The 22,345-nt window shown below is 38.5% G+C and overlaps 1 protein-coding gene across 1 annotated transcript; it reads left to right on the top strand.

The window, feature by feature from the left end:
- The first annotated feature begins 1,023 nt into the window (after positions 1-1,023).
- Positions 1,024-4,962, top strand: LOC149239951 (potassium transporter 5-like). The gene is made up of 9 exons (XM_089373590.1): positions 1,024-1,250; positions 1,557-1,785; positions 1,878-2,126; positions 2,255-2,305; positions 2,425-2,685; positions 2,779-2,831; positions 2,935-3,049; positions 3,198-3,452; positions 3,842-4,962. The coding sequence occupies exons 1-9, from the start codon at positions 1,050-1,052 to the stop codon at positions 4,834-4,836; spliced, it is 2,409 nt and encodes an 802-aa protein (XP_089229716.1). The 5' UTR covers positions 1,024-1,049; the 3' UTR covers positions 4,837-4,962.
- Positions 4,963-22,345: the final 17,383 nt, after the last annotated feature.

Here is a 22,345-nt window from a genome sequence, read left to right as displayed (position 1 = left end):
TTTTCAATTTAGTACGAAGATTTTTAATTTATAAATGAGCGTTGTTACAATACCATGGGTCAATATTATGGATTATCAATATCATATGTTCAAAAATTCATAACCCATTTCATATAACATTTTTTAATTAATCAATTTAATTGAAAAAAGAAATGACATAATTACTTTTAAGATAAATCTTAATTTTTGATTTGTGAATATTGCTAAAAAATATTTAGAATATTCATTGGAAATTAAATCTATACCATCCGCTAATAATTATTATAACTAAATTAAAATTCTAGAAATATATTTCAAACTAAACACATAGCCAAATAAATATGGAGTAAAAATTAAATCTCTATATAAAAATAATAATAATTAAATTAAATTTTAAAAACAGCATAATAATGAGATAATTAAATTAAATTTTAAAAACATATTTCAATATAAACATATTTACTAAAAATAACAATAATATGAAATTATGATTAAAAATTTATTATTTTATTAAATTATTTAAAGGACACTTCAATTTGATCGACTTCTAGATGGCTTCTCAGTTACGGTTGGGGAATATATTGGGTTTTCTTGGCGTGTGAGGGAATATACTCTGGATGGTTCTGGTGGAGTATATTGTCATTCAGAAATAGTCTGGTGACATTGACAACAGAGTGGTGGTGGTGACACACATTTTTTATCCGTGGTTCATCATAGTTTCATTTTACACGTCTTTCCTGTAATTGAAAAGTTCTCTCTGCGCGTCTGTGGTCAGGATTTCCGCATTCTTTCCACATGTCAAGATTTGGAAAAGCCAGTGCAACCTCAGTTGGGAGATGGCCGCAGCAGCAGATTCTGTTTCAGTCGACAAATTTGACCTTGTTTTGAAACTGCTTTTTTTTCTGCGATATTCATATAATTTCCACGAAACAGGGCGACACGCCTTTTGGAATTCAATTAACATTACAATTACGCCCAGCAGAGGGGTTGCAAACCCTTTATAAAATGGCATATGGGCGTCGTAGTTTTGTGTTATGTTACAGCTCTGCCATATTTCGAAGTGGAAGAAAATGGAGTTGGGAGCACAGATAGCCTCGAAGGAAGCAGAGGACGTGCAGATAGATGTTATGGTTAATGGAGTGGAGAATGAAGAGGGCGATGTTTTAAAAGGAAACAAGCTGCATGGTAACTTTCAGTGCAGCAAGTTCAAGCGGGTTGACTCCTTAGATTTGGAGTCGAGTACAGTTTCTGGAATGGCTACTCATGGCTCGGTTAGTATCAATAATAAAATCAATTCATTTATATTATACTATAATTCTTGGGGGCTTTGTTATATCTCTGTGATTTCTGTATAGTCTAAAATTTAAGTGTGTTGGGTTAGTCTATGATTTTTGAATACAAGTTTTTTTAAGCCATAGTTCTAACATTTAGAATTCTCGTTATCAGGCTTCCTCAGTTTGTGAAAATTAAGAACAATGCAATTAAAGGATTCTACTTAAAATGATGTTCAATACAAAGCTTGATGATGGTGCTTAGTCAATCAGTTAATTAGAGCTATGCTTTTATTGTTTTTGCAGAATCTGGTTACAGTGGCTTCTATTCTCCAGTTGGCCTTTCAGAGTATTGGAGTGGTTTATGGAGATATAGGAACTTCTCCCCTTTATGTGTTTGCTTCCACTTTTACAGATGGTATCCGTCATCCAGATGATGTTCTTGGTGCTCTGTCTCTCATAATATACTCGCTCACTCTTTTGCCACTGCTCAAATACGTTTTCATTGTCCTGTGGGCTAATGATAACGGAGATGGTATGTAATATGATCCAAAATATAATATCCAACGTTAATTTTCTCTCTGTATTTTGGATATAAGCTGATTGTGAAGATTAATGTGATGGCAGGTGGGACGTTTGCACTTTATTCCTTGATATGCCGTCATGCAAAAGTGAGCGTGGTTCCCAATCAACAAACAGAGGATAGAGAGCTTTCATCATATAAGCTTGCAGTTCCCAGCAGGGAGCTCAAAAGAGCTTTGAAGATAAAAGAAGCTTTAGAAAAAAGTAATGCAGCTAAAACAATTTTGCTCATACTGGCCCTTCTTGGTACCTCCATGGTTATTGGAGATGGTGTGCTCACTCCTTGTATCTCAGGTATTATTCCTCCACCAAATCCAATCTCTCCAATTTTTAGGCAAAATCCTTACTATAAAGACTATTATTCTACTCACTGGTTTTGGTTTTTTATGGCATTAAAAGCTAATATTATTTCCATGCAACAGTTTTATCAGCAGTTCAAGGGATACGACAGGTTGACAAGTCAATCACCCAGGGTAAGTACTCATGAAGGGTCATGTTTTTGAAAAAAAAAAATACTCATCAAGAAGCTCTTCTTTTTATGTTTAAAATGATCTTTGCAATAACTGAGTTTAATTTGCAATTGGGTTTGCAGGGACAGTAGCTATGATATCAGTGGCGATAATAGTTATGCTCTTCTCTGTCCAGAGATTTGGAACCAGAAAAGTTGGTTACTCATTTGCTCCAGCGATCTTGATATGGTACTCCTCTATTGCCTTCATTGGCATCTACAACATCGTCAAATATGATACAACTGTTTTCCGAGCTTTCTATCCCAAATACATCTTTGAATACTTCAGAAGAGATTCACAGAGGGCTTGGATTTCACTTGGAGGAATAGTTCTCTGTGTAACAGGTATACAGCATGCTACCACTTGTGCGAATCCTTTTTTTTTTCTAATTTACCAAAGCGAGGCTTCATTGCTTACCTTAGATGGGTGCTATGCAGGAACTGAAGCTATGTTCGCAGATCTAGGTCATTTTTCGGTTCGTTCAATTCAGGTATGGATATCGATGAAAATGTGAAGTAAATTTAAATTTACATTTCAATTTTAAGCTTTTAAAGATTATGTATGCAAGTAGTCTGACATTCGGTCTTCGCCAGATTGCCTTTACTGGAATAGTCTATCCTGCTTTAATCTGCGCATATGTGGGCCAAGCTGCATATCTCAAGAAGTTCCCTGAAAATGTGTCAGATACATTTTACAAATCTACTCCAAGTAAATTCACTTATCCTTTAATTTTCTCTGTTTTGTTTACAGTCAAGGGCGAGTTCCCTGTTGTTGCTCTGGATGATTTGAATTTTTTGATAACTTTTAAGAATGAGTTCACTTTTTCTAATGACAAATGACTCAAATTTTGTAACAGGAGCTATATATTGGCCAATGTTTGCAGTTGCAATTGTTGCTTCTATTATAGCAAGCCAAGCCATGATCTCTGCAACTTTTGCTATCATAAAGCAGTCCATGTCCCTCGGATGCTTTCCACGCGTTACGGTGGTGCACACTTCATCAAAGCATGAAGGCCAAGTCTATATTCCAGAAATCAACTACATTCTCATGTTGGCATGCGTCATTGTCACCATTTCTTTCCAAGATACTACAAAGATCGGCAATGCCTATGGTATGTATGTACTATTGGTGTTAAATTAAAATATATGACATAACCTTGAATTTATTTCACAGAAATTGATGTCAGTGTGATTCTTGATAAGTCAGTGGATTAAATTATGGGTTGGTGATTCAAAATGGTTAAAATGAATACACTCTGGATATGTTTGGTGGATCAGAATGGTTAGGATGGAAATACAAGCAGGGAATTCATATGTAGAAATCCGTTTGTGACTTAAGATATGAGGGACAAAGATGATTTATAGTTTGAATATTTATTTATTTATGTATAAATTTATGATTTTTAAAAAATGTTTAAGAATCAGCTGATTTAGTTATCGCATTCGAACCTTATATAAATTTATATATTAAAGTTGTGACATGTATGTAAATTGGATGCAGGCATAGCCGTGGTCGGGGTTATGATCGTAACTTCATCCTTCCTCACACTGGTAATGCTTATGATATGGCAGACTCATTTATTGCTGATCGTTATCTTCGTCACTGTATTTGGAGCCATCGAATTCACATACTTCTCGGCAGTGTTGTACAAGTTTCCCCAAGGTGGATACCTTCCAACCGCCTTTGCAGCATTATTGTTATTTGTAATGTATGTGTGGCATTATGTGCATGTAAAGAGATACGCCTATGAAGTAGAACACAAGGTGTCAACAGAACACATGTTAAGCCTGGGTTCGGGTCTGGATGTGACCACAGTTCCGGGGATTGGGCTTCTATACACAGAACTAGCACAAGGAGTTCCAGCAATATTTGAGCATTTCATGAGAAACCTCCCTGCCAGGCATTCAGTCCTTGTATTCGTCTGTGTCAAGTACCTGCCTGTGAATACAATTCCAGCTGATGAACGATTTGTGTTTCGCAGAATTGGTCCAAAAGAACACAAAATCTATAGATGTGTGGCTAGGTATGGTTATCGGGATACTAGGACTGGGAATGTTGAGTTTGAGAACCAGTTACTGGAATCCTTGAGAGAATTTATACAGTTCGATTGCATATGCAGAAATGATATGAATAAGCAATCTCAGCATGAAGGAAATAGTTCTATCTGTGGAGAAAGTACAGTCAATATTGAGGCTGCTTCTGAAAATGAAGTCATGAATGCGCGCAGCGTAGTGAGCGTAAAGGAAGTGATGAATGCGTGCAGCATGGTGCGCATGGAGGAAGAGTTAGAATTCTTAGAAAATGCAAAGAAATCAGGTGTGGTATATTTGCTGGGAGATAGTGAGGTTATTGCAAACAAAGATTCATCGTTGTTCAAGAGATTTATAGTAAATTTTGCATATAACATTTTGCCTAGGAACTGCAGAAAGGGACAAGCTGCTTTGGAAATTCCACACAAAAATCTTCTGCAAGTCGGCATGACTTATTATATCTAAACCATACTTTTGTATATGTAAATTTATTTCTTTAAGCCCCTATAAGGTGGCAGCCCCCTATTGGCTAAATTGCCCATATGAGTTATGTATACTAATTGTGGTACTTATATTTGAGGGCCACAAATTTCTTCGAAATTCAAACATCAACATCTCAGGATTGTTTCATAAAAATTTTCGTGTCCTGTATTTCATCTATGATTTCGATTAAACTATATACAATCTGTATACTCAATAGGATATAGATAGTCCCTTAAAAATCCCAGCCAGAAATCTATATGTGGAATACACAATTACGCGGTTTTCTTATAGGTAGTCCCTTGAAAATTCCAGTGGGAAATTTATATGTCGAAAATACAATTTCGTGGTTTTCTTCTCTCCGTGCCTCCGGCATATGACCTGTTTAAGCAACGTCTGATTCCTCTCTGCGTCTTCCCCAATTGTTTATCCTTTTGTATAGCTGTCGTCCTTTTCCTTTTATCTTTTCCACCATAGAAGTCATTTCAATTGGGTGATCTTCCACTAATACAGTGCTATTTTAAAAGAAATAAATATTAAATAATTTTGCCTTTGTATCATTCATATCTACAAACAGGAAATGGTGTAACAAAATATCTAAATTATAACCATTACGTATATATAGAACTTGTTCAACCTTGCATATATGTACACTCTATTCATATTCACCTAAATATCATCAAATCCAAATAAGGGAAAAAAATTATATCTATTAAAAAAAACATATGCAAATGTATGATTAAACATATCCATTATATTTATTGAATATAAAAAATTAATAATAATAATTCTTTATTAAAGAAAATACCAATTGAAATCTACTAAATTAAATTATTATTATAAAAAATTAATATACCGACTATGCTTTACCAAATATAAAATAATAAAAAACATTTTTAAAATAATAATAAAACACGTATCATAAAAGATAGGTGTGGCGTGATTAAATATAGATGAAATTCCATAGAGTTTACTTGTATATATAATGTGCTTGAATATAAATGTATATTCAATCCAAATGTTCAAATTTTTAGGACACAGGTTTTAAAAGAATGTATTATACTTCTTTGATAAATTTGAAGGGAAATTTGATTTTCTTAACGTTATTTCAAAACACCAGGCATTGGTTCAATAGTTGTCTGGGTGACTTAAGCGCAATAGCACGTTTTCAGGTAAAAGATAAATATGAAAGACTAAGCAGTCCCTATGGTGGGAATAGGCAGCACAAAAAAGACGATGAAAATTTAATCAGTCGAATGCAGGAAGAAATAAAAGGCAGGGGAATGGTTTTTTAAATTTTGATGATATAAGTGAGATTATAATTTTATTTTATTTTATTTAAAAAAAAATAGCTTTATAATTGCAAATATAATAGCCATACAAACACTGTAAATTAAGTATATATAGATTTAACAGATTTTTGTTTATTAAAAAAAAAAATTCCAATAAATTATAAGGAGATGGTAAAATTTATTGATAGAATTAAAAGAATAAAATAATAAAACTAAAATCATATTTAAATTATATATTAGAAATTATTTAGATGTTAAAAATATTTTGAAATAAGCTCACTTCAAGAATATTGTAAAATAGAAAAGAACAATTTTTTTAGTTATGTCTTCTGAGTATTTTGGAATCTGATATAAATTCAATGCATGTATGAATTTGGAATCTGACCTAAATTCAATGCAGATATGAATTTGGAATCTGACCTAAATTCAATACCAATATGAAACCTAAATAAAACGAAAACAGGGGATACACCTCCATACTGTGACGATTTTTTTTGGTGTACGACCCATAACCATTTACTTCCATGATGCTCGTTAAACATATTTGTTGTCGTGTCGAGCCAAATTTAATTAGCAATCTTATTTATGGGTTTATCGATCCCTCTTTCTTAGTTCCCTACCTGCATTGTGTATTATCCATAGTGTATTATCCATATTATTGAGTTTTTGTTCAAGTTTAAATCATTGTAACCTTTGTTCAACGTGCACTGCGAGCGGCCCTGGTCACGTAGCAAATTTCAGTCGGCTTCTCTGAATTCAATTTGTTTCCTTCTTGCTCTTGCTTTGAAGAGTTGTAAATCTTCCAGATTTAGCAGTTTTGTGAGGCAAACGAGGCTAATGTGGAATTGCAAGTCAGTCATTCCACTGAGTTTTGCAATGTTGTGAGTGTGTTTTTGGGGTGTTTTTGGTGAATTTTGTTTCTTTTGTTTCTTTGTAAGTCAACATGTACAAGAATGCAAGTGTACATGTATACATGTCTTAATTTTTTTATCGTCTTATGTTTTGAATGAACGATAACATGAAATCCATTTAGGATAATAGAAATTGTACATGGGAAAATTTATTGTAGACTCAGTTTTTTTCAAAACTTCATGGTTTTGTTCAAAATGTTATATTCCTGGGTTTGAGATTTTACTTCTATTTTAGAGAACGTCTCATATGAAGACTTTGTATGTAGAAAATCAAGGGGGATTCACAAGCTCATGCAATGTACTAAAGCACAGGACAAGAATTTACTTCTACTTTCAACCAGTGGACGCCTATAAATTGATGAAAACAATATGAACAAGAAGAAGATGAATCAATGACAAATAACAAAAGTTGTATCTAGGGAAATCCACTGCTCAAAACCCCACTATCGGTATTGCATATATCTGAAATATGAGTGAAGATATAAAACTTGTTCTCACTGGAAGATATAAAGCTTGTTCTCACTAGAACAATTCAGCATAAGCATGCTCAACTCTCTAAGTTCACAAGCTAGCTCAAGCCAAATCCTTAACCTATCCAGAAACTCTCCAAGCTTCTAATTTCTTACGTAATTCCTAAGATGCATAGTCCATATTTAAAGGGAATTCATGCTTCCAAAACTTCACAATCCAAACATAGGATCAATCTCTTTTGCTTGCATGATATTTACACTCCAGTAAATAATACCACTGATAGTACACTGTCCCTGCGCTCTGGTCTCAACTGGGTCTTTCTCTGAACTACACTGTCCCTGCGCTCTGGTCTCAACTGGGTCTTTCTCTGAACTGACATGCATGAGTTTCTCATGAGGGAATCTTCAGTCAATTGGAGTAACACTAGTGGATGCATTATTGCACCAACTTACTATTAGTCCTCTATTAGTTCCAAAAACAACTGGGTCTTTCTCTCAACTGACATGCATGAGTTTCTCATGAGGGAATCTTCAGTTAATTGGAGTAGCACTAGTGGATGCATTATTGTACCAATTGACTATTAGTCCTCTATTAGTTCCAAAAACAATTTAGAACTAATTTAACTAAACTTAACTCAGTAAACTGAGTGATCTAATTTCCAACTCAATTTAAACTCATATTGGACTCATGACTACAGAAAGATTTCCAACTCAAATTTCATAAGCTAATTAAGTTAATTAAAATTAATTAACTATTTACAAGTTTCTATGATAATAGAATTCGATTTTAATTCTCAATTTAATTCAAGGACAAATTAAACTAGAATTTCTTGTTGCCATTTCTTAACATTGTATTCTATAGGCTTTTGGAACTTAATCATTTGGAAGCATTGCATTATGATTTTGAAATTATTCACAGATTTAATGGAGATAAGGAACACCTACTCTCTTAAAATTACACAGTAGTTACAATAACGCCAGAATAATGACACAATGTTTTGATTATGTGGGTTTTTGGATTAAACTCTGTCATTATTTTAATTATTGTTGTACTACTAAACAAAGTCTTTATTTGGGTGTTCCTCTACCATTGTTTTCATGAACTTAAATTTGTTCATTTCAAAGAACTACCACGTCAAGAGAGTAAGGGAGCATCATGAAATCCATGAGTGTTTTGTACGGGTATGAGTTAAACCTTGTATGTCATATGAGATTTTGAAACCGTGGGGTATTCTCTGTTAAATTTTAACGTAAATATTATGATTCAATATATAAAATCTTACCGTTCTAGGTGTATATCAGATATGGTTTATTGTTTTAGCAACCTTTGTATGGTTTAGTTTTTCTTTATATCATATTAGGTCTAGATTTCACTTCATTTTCGCTTCGTAACCTTTAGGTTCTTACATATCAGACTAGGTTTAGTTTTAGCTTTGCAATGTTAGGTACATACCAGCTTGGGTTTATTTTTGGTTTCAGCTTTTCATATCAGTTTGGGTTCAGTTTTAGTTTCCACTTCAAAACCTATATATGCATGCCAGAGTGACTTTAACTTTGATTTCATTGCACCCAAAGAGGGCAGGTGCATTTCTACAACCTAGGTGAGGTTTATATCCTTAGTTTGGGGAGGGGGGTTATCCATAATGGATGGTAATCAATGGTGCCTAGCAACAGAATCATGGATGTTGTATATGTTGTAATATTCCTATCTGAGAAGGAAGATTATCCACGATAAGTGGAAATCAATGAGAATTCAACAACGGTCTCATTAATGTTGTATATGATGGGATATATACAATTGGATCTGAATCATATTTAGATAGTGTTGACAATGCTGGACCCGCCAACATGTCAGGGGATCTCGGCGGTAAGAATTCCCAATTAGACCTCAGACCATTTGGTGTAGGAGTCCCGACAGTGGGTCCTACGGTATTGCCTTGATAACAATTTTTCATAGAGGCAAGTAAGATGTCCCTGTTGGTAGTAAGGGTGTGACAGCTGCGACGAGTTAAGGAAGATGTATGAATGGTTCTAACACATGGAAAGTGGGGTGAGTGCGCCCCTTGGAAACCTATAATAGTACACGGATTGGAAGCGAACACACGAGCAAAGCTGCATCACTAGCTGGAAAGTAAGATAGCAAGCAATCCAAAGTGATGGTTAAACCAATCAACACATTTCAGTAAGATTCATACATACTAATAAGGAGTAGTCCATACATGCATGTGTAAGAAAACATATACATATGTTATTTAGAGTAAACAAGATAGCTGGAATACAATACGACATATGCATGAAACGTGTTGGATCTGTTATATTAACAAGTATAAGTTCCAGTCATACAATACATCCATGTCCACCCGCTTGCCCTGATAGCGGAATGTTACAGCCATGACCACCTGCTCCTCCAAAGAGATACACTAGCTCTGCGCAGTGGAGAAGCCAAGGCTTTTTACAATATTGTCTACATTTTCTCTAAGATACTCCTATTGGAATCTTGGCTGACCAAAATCCTCTACAATGAGTTATGGGGGACTATTTATAGAAAAGGGTGGGGTGAACCTTAACATTCCCCTTTGTGACCATTGATCTATCCTCTTAACCCTTCATCTACTCTATGAGTGTTACATTCAACTATCGACACTTGAACTTCCACTTGACAAGACGTTACATACAATCTGCACATGTACCCAGGTGAGACAAAATGGCTTGAGCAAGCCACGCAAGACATCATTGACACTCGGACTATTGTGGTGAGACCAACTCTTTGACATCCTTGTGATGGTCGATGGCAGCAAACTGATGCCCAGCTTGGTCATCCATGATGGTGTTCGTGCGTTCAATGGTGACATCTTGCTGAAGTGAACTCTTGCCTCCATTGCATGTGGGTACACTGATATGGCTCCTCTGTCCAACTTGTCTAATAGCATGCATATGGTTGTCCTAGGTGCGACCGGACCAGCAACATGTTGATGCATAGTGTTTGTGCTGATCTCCAAGCATGTGCTGGTGGTCATAAGCATCAACTTGTCAAAATACATGTTCAGCTCCAGTCGGGCTTGCTTCTTGTCTTCACCTCGGTGAGTGTGCCAAATGGGTGGGATCGCATGCATGCACACAATGACATGCATGCTCCTAAATTACCTTGCATGCAATCAACAAAACTGCTCATCTTGTCCTCTCCATGCTAGTTGTTGGGATGGATCTATAACTTGTACAGGTGCGGTTTCATCTATTTTTGCATGTTGTTCTTGTTCTTGTTCTTGTTGCAACTCATTCTCTTGTATATGCTGCTCCTGTTCTTCCTTGAGTTGCTTCTTCAACACATGAAACTCCTTATCTCTTTATCTCTCTCCCTTCATGCGATCTTCATGTCGCGCCATCACCTCATAGCCTTAATCTCCAGAGCTGCTTTCATCATGAGTGGATCTGCTTTGAACTTGCAGCTTTGCTCCACCTCTATGCTGTCAACAACCTTCCTCTTGCACTTTCCGCATGCGAGTGTGATGCCTTTTGTTGTTGCTGATGGTGCTGCTCATTGTGATGTTGCTGCCATATCATCTTGATGTCCTTGTCTAAAAACAACTTGATGTCTTCATAGGTAGGAAAACTCATACACACTTGCTTGGTTGTAAATCCTGAGTGTGCTCTGAATGGTGTCTTTGACTCTGCTCTCCTGGATGCCATTGTACCTGTGTTGCTGAGAGGCAGACGAACACCTATGATACCTGGAGAAATAACAACACTCATGACAAGAAATCTGTTAGTTGAAAACCAAAACAAGTTGAAGGACTGACATGCAACATATCTGTGTGATTGATCGTGAAGGATGCATAATTTTCACCTGGAGGCTCGGAGACTGACTACCAAAATTGCACAAAGTAGTCGGGATGTCAGGAGGTTGACTGACTACTGGAACTGCACAATGCACAGTCCAGTCTGGCTTGCTAAGGACTGAAACTGCATAATGCACAATTTCAGTCAGTAGTGACATGCAACCAGCAGGACACTGCCTTGAGGAATTTCTCAATGCAAACCTGGAGGTTGGTGTTGGGCCAGACTTGGGCAATTTTTGGAGGGAAGGTAGAGCCTTTGCTTTCAGAAATACGCAGTTTTAGCTAGGCAAGGCACAGTGCGGGCCAAGGTAGCACAAACCAACTGATGGGTGTCTGAAAACATGAGAAGTATGAATGCACGATGAAATGAGTGAAAACAAGAGTGGATGATCATACATGCAAACAACAAGTGCAGGATTCAAGAAATGGGTAAGCATGCATATGTGTCAAGCGAGTCGCCACAACGGCGATAGTTTGTGCAAAAACAGTGTCATGCATGCGATAGCAGTGAGATACAAATGAAAACTAAAGTAATGCTTCTACAAGCTAACATACATCAAAATGACAGTAAGTGCTCACTGAAATCAAGCAGACAACACTCACATGAAGCGAAACACAAAAAGTGATAGAAATGCAGCCCAAGACATGAAAAGTGGGCTTACCCCGAAACAGTTGAGTTGAATGTGCCAACGAATCCTAGATGCAATGTGGGATGTGAGAGCTACAAGGTTGATGTGAGGAATGAGATCTGCAGTGTCCATTTGATGAGTTTTGATAAAATCAAGTTTGTGACACGCATGCCACAAACATAGGAAAAGCGGCACTTGACGGGAGGCTTTTGAAATGATCTTTGCATGTAACCTACAACTACTAAAAATAGATCCCTGAATCAAGGAATGCCTTTGCATGTTGCCTTGGGAGAAGCAGTTCATGCATGTAAATTAGTTTTGCTCGGTCCCGGAGGGATTCGGTCAACCTGAAAGCACATGCATTAGTGTGCGAGCCTGGGATGAAAATTTGTGCAGTTTCTGGGCTGAGCAGAGATGGTTGTCCCAGAGGGATTGCACTATTTCTGAGAGGAATAGGTGAATGTTTCCTAGGATTGCACAATTTCTTGGCTGAGCAGCCGTCGTGGCTCAGACCTCGCAATTTTCTCAAGAAAGCCGCTCTTACTGCATTGTGCAATTTCTTAGCCCAATAGAATGCCTGACTAGATTTGCACAATTTCTGCTAGCTGTTGGGATGGCTATCCCAGAGGGATTGCACAATTTTTGGGAGCAGCAGGTGACCACTTCCCAGAATTGTGCAATTTCTAGGTTGAGCAGCTGTCCTAGGATGGATTGTGCAATTTTTGAGAGGAAGATTGTCATGAAGAATTGCGCAATTCTGGAGTCCAGTTGGGTGTCGAGCCAGGTTTGTGCAATTTCTGAAGGGAAGCCTGGTTACCCTCTAGAATTACACAATTCCCATAGGGAGCTTCTCAACCAACAAAAGCATCCTGTGAATGGGATGGAACAAACTTGCATGCACAGGCTGAAAAGACTCTATGAAACTGTTGAAGCTGATGTGCTTGACAGTGCAAGACATGCTGCTGAGGATCGTTGTTAGGGAGGCTCCAAAATGAAGCTAAGGAAAATTTTGGAGGGTGGCTGTAGACACTACAACACTTGGTGACACAATGGTAGAACCCCAACTCTCTGAATGGACCTTGTTCGTGAAAAGAAAGTCTAACACCTCCGGGAGTATTGATCAATTCTCTGGTCATCTTGGATTTCACACTTACTTGATTGTAAGATGTAGCATCTGCCAAGCTCTTGGTCGGTTGACACACATTCCAAGCCAAGCCAACACAGTTGTTTCGATTAGGGATGAGGGGCATATTGGTGGACAAGTAATATAGTTTTCAAAGTTTTAGTTTCATCTCCGGTGTTGCTCTGCTTCCAGCAGGCCTGGACAATACCCCGGTGGAGTCACACAGGAACAAAAGCATCGCTCAGCTGCAAGCAAGCCTGGTTAGTACCCCGGCGGAGTTACTTGGATCACCTCTCTACGTAGTAAGCTTTTCTCTTCTTTTGCCTTATTCATTTTTTCATTTTTATAAATTTTGCACTTTTTCACTTTTTCATTTTTCATTTTCATAACTATGCATAACACTTATTCATTTCAGAGGTGGAAGAGGGATCCTGACTTATTGAGAGTAGAAGAGGTTGTTACTTTAGAGAAGTAGTTATATATACCTCTGACGTGCTTGTTAAGTTTTTCCCCCTCACCTTACTCTACTTGACTGAGTTGACAAGGATCAACCCAAAAACAATCGACTAGAGTAGGTGATACTAGTTAGCATGCAAGGGTTGTGTTTTCACCAAGGTTCACTTTGAACAATATGTCTTTTCCATCGATGTATCATGGACTGAAGACAACAAGTTCTTACATAAGGGAGCGGACAATAGATAACCAAATGTTGTTAGTTGTACAAGTCCTCTTGTACTTTACCTAGCTTGTTTCAAGAGTTGCACACAGTCCATGCGAAACTAACCTACGGACAATAACAAGCAAACAAATCAAAAAGCAAAGAAAGAAGTAGAAGCAAATGTGAAAGAAAAGCGAGTAAGAAAACAAACACACAAAGAAAGAAGTAAACATACATGCAAGAAAAAACTCAAAAAGAAAACACTACTCCTACTCTTAAGCTAACAATGCATGGGTCGTCTCACGTGAAGTGATATTTCCAATGTAGCCATTGGTGCAATGGCTGACCCATGTTGGTGAAGGCATAGTTCACGAACATCCAGTTGTGCAAACCAACAAGCATGGAAGATATAACGATGAAGACATACACACTTCGAGCTTACAAGCATCCATAGAACAAAAATGAGTGAAAGCGCATGACATGCACTCTACGGACTTACCATGGCATTGTGCTTCACTACGTGCAAATGATGAGTGTATGCATTCTCTTGACTGTGACATACAAGAAAACGTGAGAAAGGTAGACCACTTATGTTGTGAAAATGTGCTTGCTGTGTAAGATTCGTCCAGTGCATGAGTAATGGGATCATGTAGTTCGAGTGGAGTAAGCAAACTTTAGGTGTTTGGTTGATCTTCAATTCAAAGAAGAGAGAAATGAGGAGCCTTACATGTTTCAATAATTTCCTGATCGGAAGTGAAACTAACGTCAGGAAAGTGAGTGCTTGACATAACCATCAGCTTAGGTTGAAGTGCCTTGATAGTCTAGTGGGTTTCGACTTCATCGACACATAGATCATCATAGACTAGTGTCTTAGAGAGATTAACATCAATTGAATCAACATCGTGATCAGATGAATAAGTGGAGAGATCACAACGACCAAGATCATAAAATTCACGATGTTTTTCAGCATCCTCATGATTTGATGAATCGTGCAGAGGGGTAGATGAGAGGCAAGGATGCTTACCCTCTGTGTTTTTAGAAATAACAGATGATAGATTGATTGGATTTTCGGAGGAAGATGTGTCCTCTCTACACTGTAATGATAGACTGATGTCCGACATGTCTTGTGAATGATAGGAAGTAGAAACATTTGGAAATGAGTTTTCACAGGGGAAATGAGTAGTGGCAGAATCACAAGGGATGTTAGGATAAAGCAAATGAGGCACGGCTAGAAGGGAGTCATCCTTCACCACAGGTTCTTCTTTAGATTCCCACACACACTCATCATGAATGATGGCATAGGTTGGCTGCAAAACACCAACTCCATCAATAGCTTGATCCTCATTCACAACAGGTGAGGAGTCCGGAACGGAAGATCACAAGATCACAAAATCTGGAGGATCAATAGAACGTGCGGATGGAGGTTGATGGAATGAATCCATGTGACAATCAATAGGATTGCAAGCCAAATCTACGCAAATATCAAGAGCAGATGGGGTGGGAGGATATAACAGTTCAACAAACGTGTGTGCATGATCTCCCACATCACTCTACAGTGGTGGAGCTGTCTAATGATGAGAAGCCGGACAATCACTAGTGACAACTAATGTGCCTACCTATGATTGCATAGCTCCATCACCAAAGTGTGTTGAGCAGGATTCGAATGATTTCAAGAATTACGGATTTTTGGATATGTGAAGAAGATACTCAAATCTCCCATCGAGAAATTCCCATTCAATTTCATCTTCAGGGAATCAATATGTAAGTTTACAAAAGCGTGTGTAAGACTATTCAACGGAGTCATAAGGTGCTTTTCATAATTTCTGAATTTCTTTATCGAGTGCTTTACGGTTAAAGTGATTGAAAGCATGGTGTATCTCTGCGACTAGATGAGCAAGAGAATGAATAGATTTTTCAGACTGCATGGCACACTAGTGCAATGGGTGCCCTCGAAGCGTGTAGATGAAGAACACACAGGTCATGTATTCTTCAAAGATTCCATGTCTTTTGCATGAGCCTACAATGCTGACCACATGCCTAACCAAGGCTACATGGCCTCCACCATCATATGTTTTATGTGACTAGTTATCTAAGAGCTCTTTTGAGATTTCGAAGTCGTTTCCATAAGACATACACTCAGGAAGAGAAACTATGTAGTTAGTCATGATGGATATGTAGAGATTCAAAATAGATGTGAGGACTCATCTTGTCATATTGCCCTCCTTCTAGTGCTAAAATGTTGACGGTGCTAGACTCGCCAACATGTTAGGGGATCTCCCCAGTAAGAAGTCCCAATTAGACCTCAGACTGTTTGGAGTAGGAGTCCTGGCAGTGGGTCGTACTGTATCTCCTTGAATGCGGTTTCTCATAGAGGAAAGTAAGATGTCCCTGTTGGTGGCAAGGGTGTGAAAACTGCAATGAGTCAAGGGAGGTGTATCAACGGTTCTAACACATGGAAAGTGGGGTGAGTGTGCCCATTGGAAACATGTAATAGTACACAGCTTGGAAGGGAACACATGAGTGAAGATGCATCACCAGCTAGAAAGCAATTCAAAGTGATGGTTAAACTAATCAACACATTTCAGTAAGATTCATACATACTTATACAGAATAGTCCATACATGCATGCATAAGAAAACATATACATATATCATTTAGAGTAAACAAGATCGCTAGAATACAATACGACATATGCATGAAACATACTGGCTCTGTTATATTAAGAAGTGTAAGTTCCAATCATACAATACATCCATGTCCACCCGATATCGAAACGGTATAACCATGACCACCTACTCCTCCAAAGAGATATACTAGCTCTGTGCATTAGAGAAGCCAAAGCTCATTACAATACTGTCCAAGCTTTCTCTAAGATACTCCTATTGGAAGCTTAGCTGACCAAAATCCTCTGCAATGAGTTATGGGGGACTATTTATAGAAAAGGGTGGGGTGACCCTTGATGTTCCCCTTTGTGACTGTTCATCTATCCTCATGACTCTTCAACTACTCTATGAATGTTAAATTCAACTATCAACACTTGAACTTCCACTTGACAAGAAATTACATACAATCTTCACATGTACCATGTGAGAAAAAATGGCTTGAGCAAGCCATGCAAGACATCACTCAAACTCAGATCGTTCTAGTGAGACCAACTCTTTGACATCCTTGTGATGGTCGATGGTAGCGAACTCATGCCCAACTTGGTCATCCGTGATGGTGTCTGTGTGCTTAATGGTGACATCTTGCTAAAGCGAACTCTTCCCTCCATTGCATGCGGGTACACTGACATGGGTCCTCCGTCCAAATCATTTGATAACATGTGCATGGTCATCCTGGGTGCAACTGGACAAACAACATGTTGATGCACAATGTTTATACTGATCTACAAGCATGTGCTAGTGGCTGTGAGCATCATCTTGTCAAAATACATGTTTAGCTGCAGTCAAACTTACTTCATGTCTTCACCTTGGTCAGTGTGCCAAATGGGTGGGATCGCATGCATGTGCACAATGGCATGCATGCGCACAATGACATGCATGTTGCTAAATTCCCTTGCATGCAATCAACAACATTGCTCATCTTGTCTGCTCTGTGCTAGCTGCTAGGATGGATCTATAACTTGTACAGGTGCAGCTTCATCTGTCTGTGCATGTGTGTGCCTCCTGCTATTCCTATTCCTATTGCAACTCATTCTCTTGTCTATGCAGCTCATGTTCTTCCTTGAGTTGTCTCTTCAACGCATGCAACTCTATTAAAATTGGCAACTAGGGCCAAACTCCATGTGGGTCATCTTATTCATGGCTAATAATATTTTTATTAGATTCCTCTCATCCAGAGGTGTAGGATTGATCTAAAGATCATCTGATTCCGATAAGTATTTATGGAGATATGAATTTATTTTGATTATAGAATAATTATCAAGCTGACCTACAACTCATGTAGGCTCAAAAGCCCAACAGTCCCATATATTCAAACATCAACAGTTGTGTATAAATATAGGAGGACTTTTCCTCATTTGCACTCACTCATCTCATCACATCTCTCTCTCTCTCCCCTACACAGAAAAGAGGCTCTTCTCTACTGCGCTAAAAAGAGACTCTCTCTCACACGTGGAAGGAAGGACATAGTTTTGAGGTAGCAATTGTAGAACCAAATTTTGACCAGTGTTGAGCAAAAGACTCCCTCCTTAGAACTACGCTGTAGGTCCATCTGGATCTCCTCTGAAGGCCGCATTTTTTGGTGGTGGAATTAAGCCGATATGACGGTCGGTTTGCATTAAGGTAGCAATTATAGAACCAAAGTTTGACCAGTATTGAGCAAAAGACTCCCTCCTCAGAACTACGTTGTAGGTCCATCTGGATCTCCTCTGAAGGCCGCATTTTTTGGTGGTGGAATTAAGCCAATCTGACGGTCGGTTTGCGAGATATTGTTTGCCCTAGTTTGGGACTGATCTAGAGTTTGCTGCTACTGATGTAAATCAGATTTATGTACTACTTCTCTCTGCTGGATTATTGAAGATAAAGGAAGATTTGATCAAAGGGTTTCCCCACATTGGGATTTGTCCCTGGCTAGCCACCACGTCTTGTGTCTCTTGTCTTGGCTTGTTTTTTGTCGATCGTTTAATGTTCTATCTGCACTTTACTCTATGTACATTTGATTGCTAATCTATGGATAAATAATAAGAAAGATAAGTAAACTGTTATAAGCATAGAACATACCATAAATTAACATGGTATCAGAGCTGAGGTGAAGACAAAGCCCAAACAAGAGCAATAGCAATCACCGAAGAGAAGATTGGCAAGGCTATCCTAAAAGAACTATGGGGTCCTCAACACTTTTCCCTGCTGAAGACAAGCTCCATGATAAAGCTGACTATCACAGATGGAATATGTCTCTCGATGTAACCTTAGAAGATCAAGAAGTGTTGGACCATGTGAGAGGCAATATTATCAAGCCTCCATCAAATGCACCCGTTGCTGCCAGGAACAAATGGAAAACCGGAGAAGTCAAAGAAAAGAAGATCATTCGGGACTCTATTGACAAGCACTTGGTGGCCTACATCTCCGACCTGAACACCTCCAAGGAAAGCTACGATGGACTGGTGAGTTTATTTAAAGTTAATGATGCAAATCAAGTTTTGTTTCATAGAAATAAGCTGAAGGAAATTAAGAAGGGTAAAGATGAGAGCATGCAAGCATACTTCTTAAGGATCATCGAATACAGGAACAAACTCTTGTCTATTGGGGAAACTATCATTGATAGGGAAATGGCGCTCACAACTCTTGGAGGATTACCATCCGAATGGTATGTGTTTAGTACTACTCTTCTGAACAATAATGTAATTCTTGGTTTCGAGGAATTAATGGCTAGATGCATTCAAGAAGAAACAAGGGTAGAAGAGTAAGAAATGCCCATGCCTAAAGGTCCTCCTACTGCCTTTTCTTCTCATGCTAAGAAAATAAATAATTCTAGGACTAAATAAAAAAGAAAGGTTGGACCTAAGGGTGGAAGAAAAGAATGATGTTACATTTGCGATAAAGTAGGTCACTATGCAAAGGAGTGCCCTGATAGAAAGGTCTCACACCAGGACGATGATCAAAATCCCTCTCATGGCAATAAAAGGAATGGAAAATTCAATAGCAAAGGTAAAAGGAGTGCTGGAAATCAAGGAAGAGGACAACCATTCAATAAGGCTAGAAATTCCAGGTATGAATCCAACATTGTTGAAAATAAGCAGGATGAATATTATCTACCAGCTGCTCTATCTACCTCTGCTCCTTCGGAGTCAATGGGAATTTGGCTCATTGATAGTTGTGCCTCAAGGAACTTCACTGGTTACAAAGAAGTTCTCCATAATCTGATGGAGAAAGAAACAAACCTAGAAATTGTCCTTGGAGATAATATGAAATATCCCGTGAAAGGTGTAGACAATGTTTCTCTCAAATTGAATCAAGGTAATACGATCCACTTACAGGATGTATTATACGTACCTAACCTCAAAAGGAACCTGGTTTCCATCTCGGCAATGGAAGACAAAGGCTACAAGGTAACCTTCAGCAATGACAAGGTACGTATATGGAAAAATAATGTTAAAGATGCCTTCACTCTTGGGTTGCAAGTTGATTCATTATATCAGGTCAGTGGAAGTCTGCTAGGTGTTATGTCTTGTGACACATCTCAAGCCTTGATAGAGAATCAAACCGAAATTTAGAAGATCAAGATCTTAAGGACTAATAATGGGACTGAATATGAATCTAACGAGTTTCATGACTTTTGTAAAGAGGCTGGCATTAAGAGGGAGACTTCTACACCATATGCTCCTGAACAGAATGGTGTGGTGGAAAGGAAGAACCATACAATTGTGGAAGTTGTCCATGCCATGCTCCATGATCAAAGACTTCCGAAGTTCCTATGGGATGAAGCTGCAAACACTGTCGTATATGTAAAAAACTGATGCCCTCATCAAGCATTGGGTTGCAAGACTCCTGAAGAAATGTTCACCAGTAAGAAACTTGACATATCTCATTTTAGAATTTTTGGAAGCCTTGTATATTTTCATGTGTCGAAAAAGAAAAGGAATAAATTGGGTGCATATGGAAAGAAAGGAATCTTCATGGGCTATGGTGAAAATACTAAGGGCTATAGAATCTATGTAGCCGGTCAAAGGGAAGTCGTGATTAGTCATGATGTCACCTTTAACAAAGATGTGGCCCTTAGCAAGGTGGACAATCTTCCAACTTTGAGGAGCTCTCAAGAAGCCGACACCAGGGAATGGAAAGAAAAGGATGATGAAACAATGCTTGATGTGGAAGAACCGATGGATCCTATTGATCCACCTGAGCCTTCCTCTTCTAGGAAGAGGCCCTCTTGGATTAGGGGGCTACTCGATAATGATGAAGGACACACTGCATCCCGAGGAACCTTCCGTGAAAGTAAGGAACCCAACAGGTATCAGGGATACCTGATCATTATGAGCACGACCATACAAAACGAGCCTTCATCATTCTTAGATGCCATCAAGCATCAACTATGGAAGGATGTTATGACCGAAGAGTATGAGTCTATTATGAAGAATGATGTCTAGGAAGTAGTTCCCAGACCACTGGACAAGATAGTTGTCACTTCTAAATGGCTTTACAAGATGGAAGTATGGCAAAATATAAGGCTCGTTTTGTCTCTCATGGTTTCTACCAGAAGGAAGGTATAGACTATGATGAGATATTTGCACGTATTTCCAGATATACGACCATTCACTCAATCATAGCCCTTGTGGCTTCACAAGGATGGAACCTACACCAGATGGATTTCAAGACTGTGTTCTTGCATGGTTCGATCAAAGAAGAGGTCTACGTGGAGCAACCCAAAGGATTTGAGATTTATGATAAAAAATCTCATGTATGTAGGTTGAAGAAGGCTCTCTATGGGCTAAAGCAAGCACCCTGAGCATGGTATGAGAGGATTGATAGTTACTTGATGAAGCTGGGATTCACTAGGAGTGAAGTCAATCCTAACCTTTACTTTAAGGTTGAATATGACAAGCCTCTCATACTAGTGCTATATGTGGATGACCTCTTTCTAACAGGTGCAGACCCTCTTATTCACAAATGTAAGAGGGAGTTTGCTTTTGAATTTGAAATGAAGGATCTATGACTGATGCACTATTTCCTAGGACTTGAAGTCTAGTAGAAGCCAAGGGGAAATTTTCCTATCTGAAGGAAAATATGTGGTGAAGATTTTGGAAAGATTCGGTATGGTGGACTACAAACCCATAACTACCTCGATGGAGCTTGACACCAAAAGGTTAAGTGGTAGTGCTGTTGGACCTGTTTTGTGAAATGCCACTAAGTATCGACAACTCGTCGAAGCATTAATGTTCTTAGTGAATTCTCGTCCAGTCATATGCTTTGCAGTCAACACATTGAGTCAACATATGGTTGAACCTCACCACATACATTAGATTGGTTCCAAGAATCTGTTGAGATATCTTCGTGGCACAATCACTTATGGGTTAAGATACACTGCGAGAGATGTGAGACTACTTGGATACATTGATGCTAATTGGGCAGGAAATGTGGAGGATCGTAAGAGCACTTTCGGGTGCTGTTTCTCCTTGGGATTTGATTCAATAGCCTAGATGAGTAGGAAGCAAAAGTCGGTGGCTTTGAGCACTGCCGATGCAGAATATATTGCTGCTAGCATGGATTCCTGTGAGGCAGTCTAGTTGTGAAGGCTCTTCAGTGAGTTGTTTGGATTTACATTGGATACCACCATGATCCTATGTGACAACTAGAGTGGGATTCGTTTGTCAGAGAATCTCGTATTTCATGATCACTCCAAGCATATCGATATCAGGTACCACCATATTCAAGATATGGTGCATCGGAGAGCTATAAGGCTCCAACATATCGGTACAGATGAATAGGTCACCGACATCCTAACAAAGCCCCTAGGAAAGCTCAAATTTTTGATTTCTGAGAACGACTTGGTGTCATTCAAAGACCCTCCGATGAGGGTCCTGTATGATGCATTGAACTCTGGGAGCTCCGGGGGGGTGCGGGGTACTTCTTGGAGT

Source organism: Pinus tabuliformis, chromosome 8 (genome assembly GCF_031772625.1).
Source record: "Pinus tabuliformis cultivar Carrire ecotype Pingquan chromosome 8, CPIR1, whole genome shotgun sequence".
Taxonomy (NCBI): domain Eukaryota; kingdom Viridiplantae; phylum Streptophyta; class Pinopsida; order Pinales; family Pinaceae; genus Pinus; species Pinus tabuliformis.
This window is presented reverse-complemented; position numbering and strand designations above follow the sequence as displayed.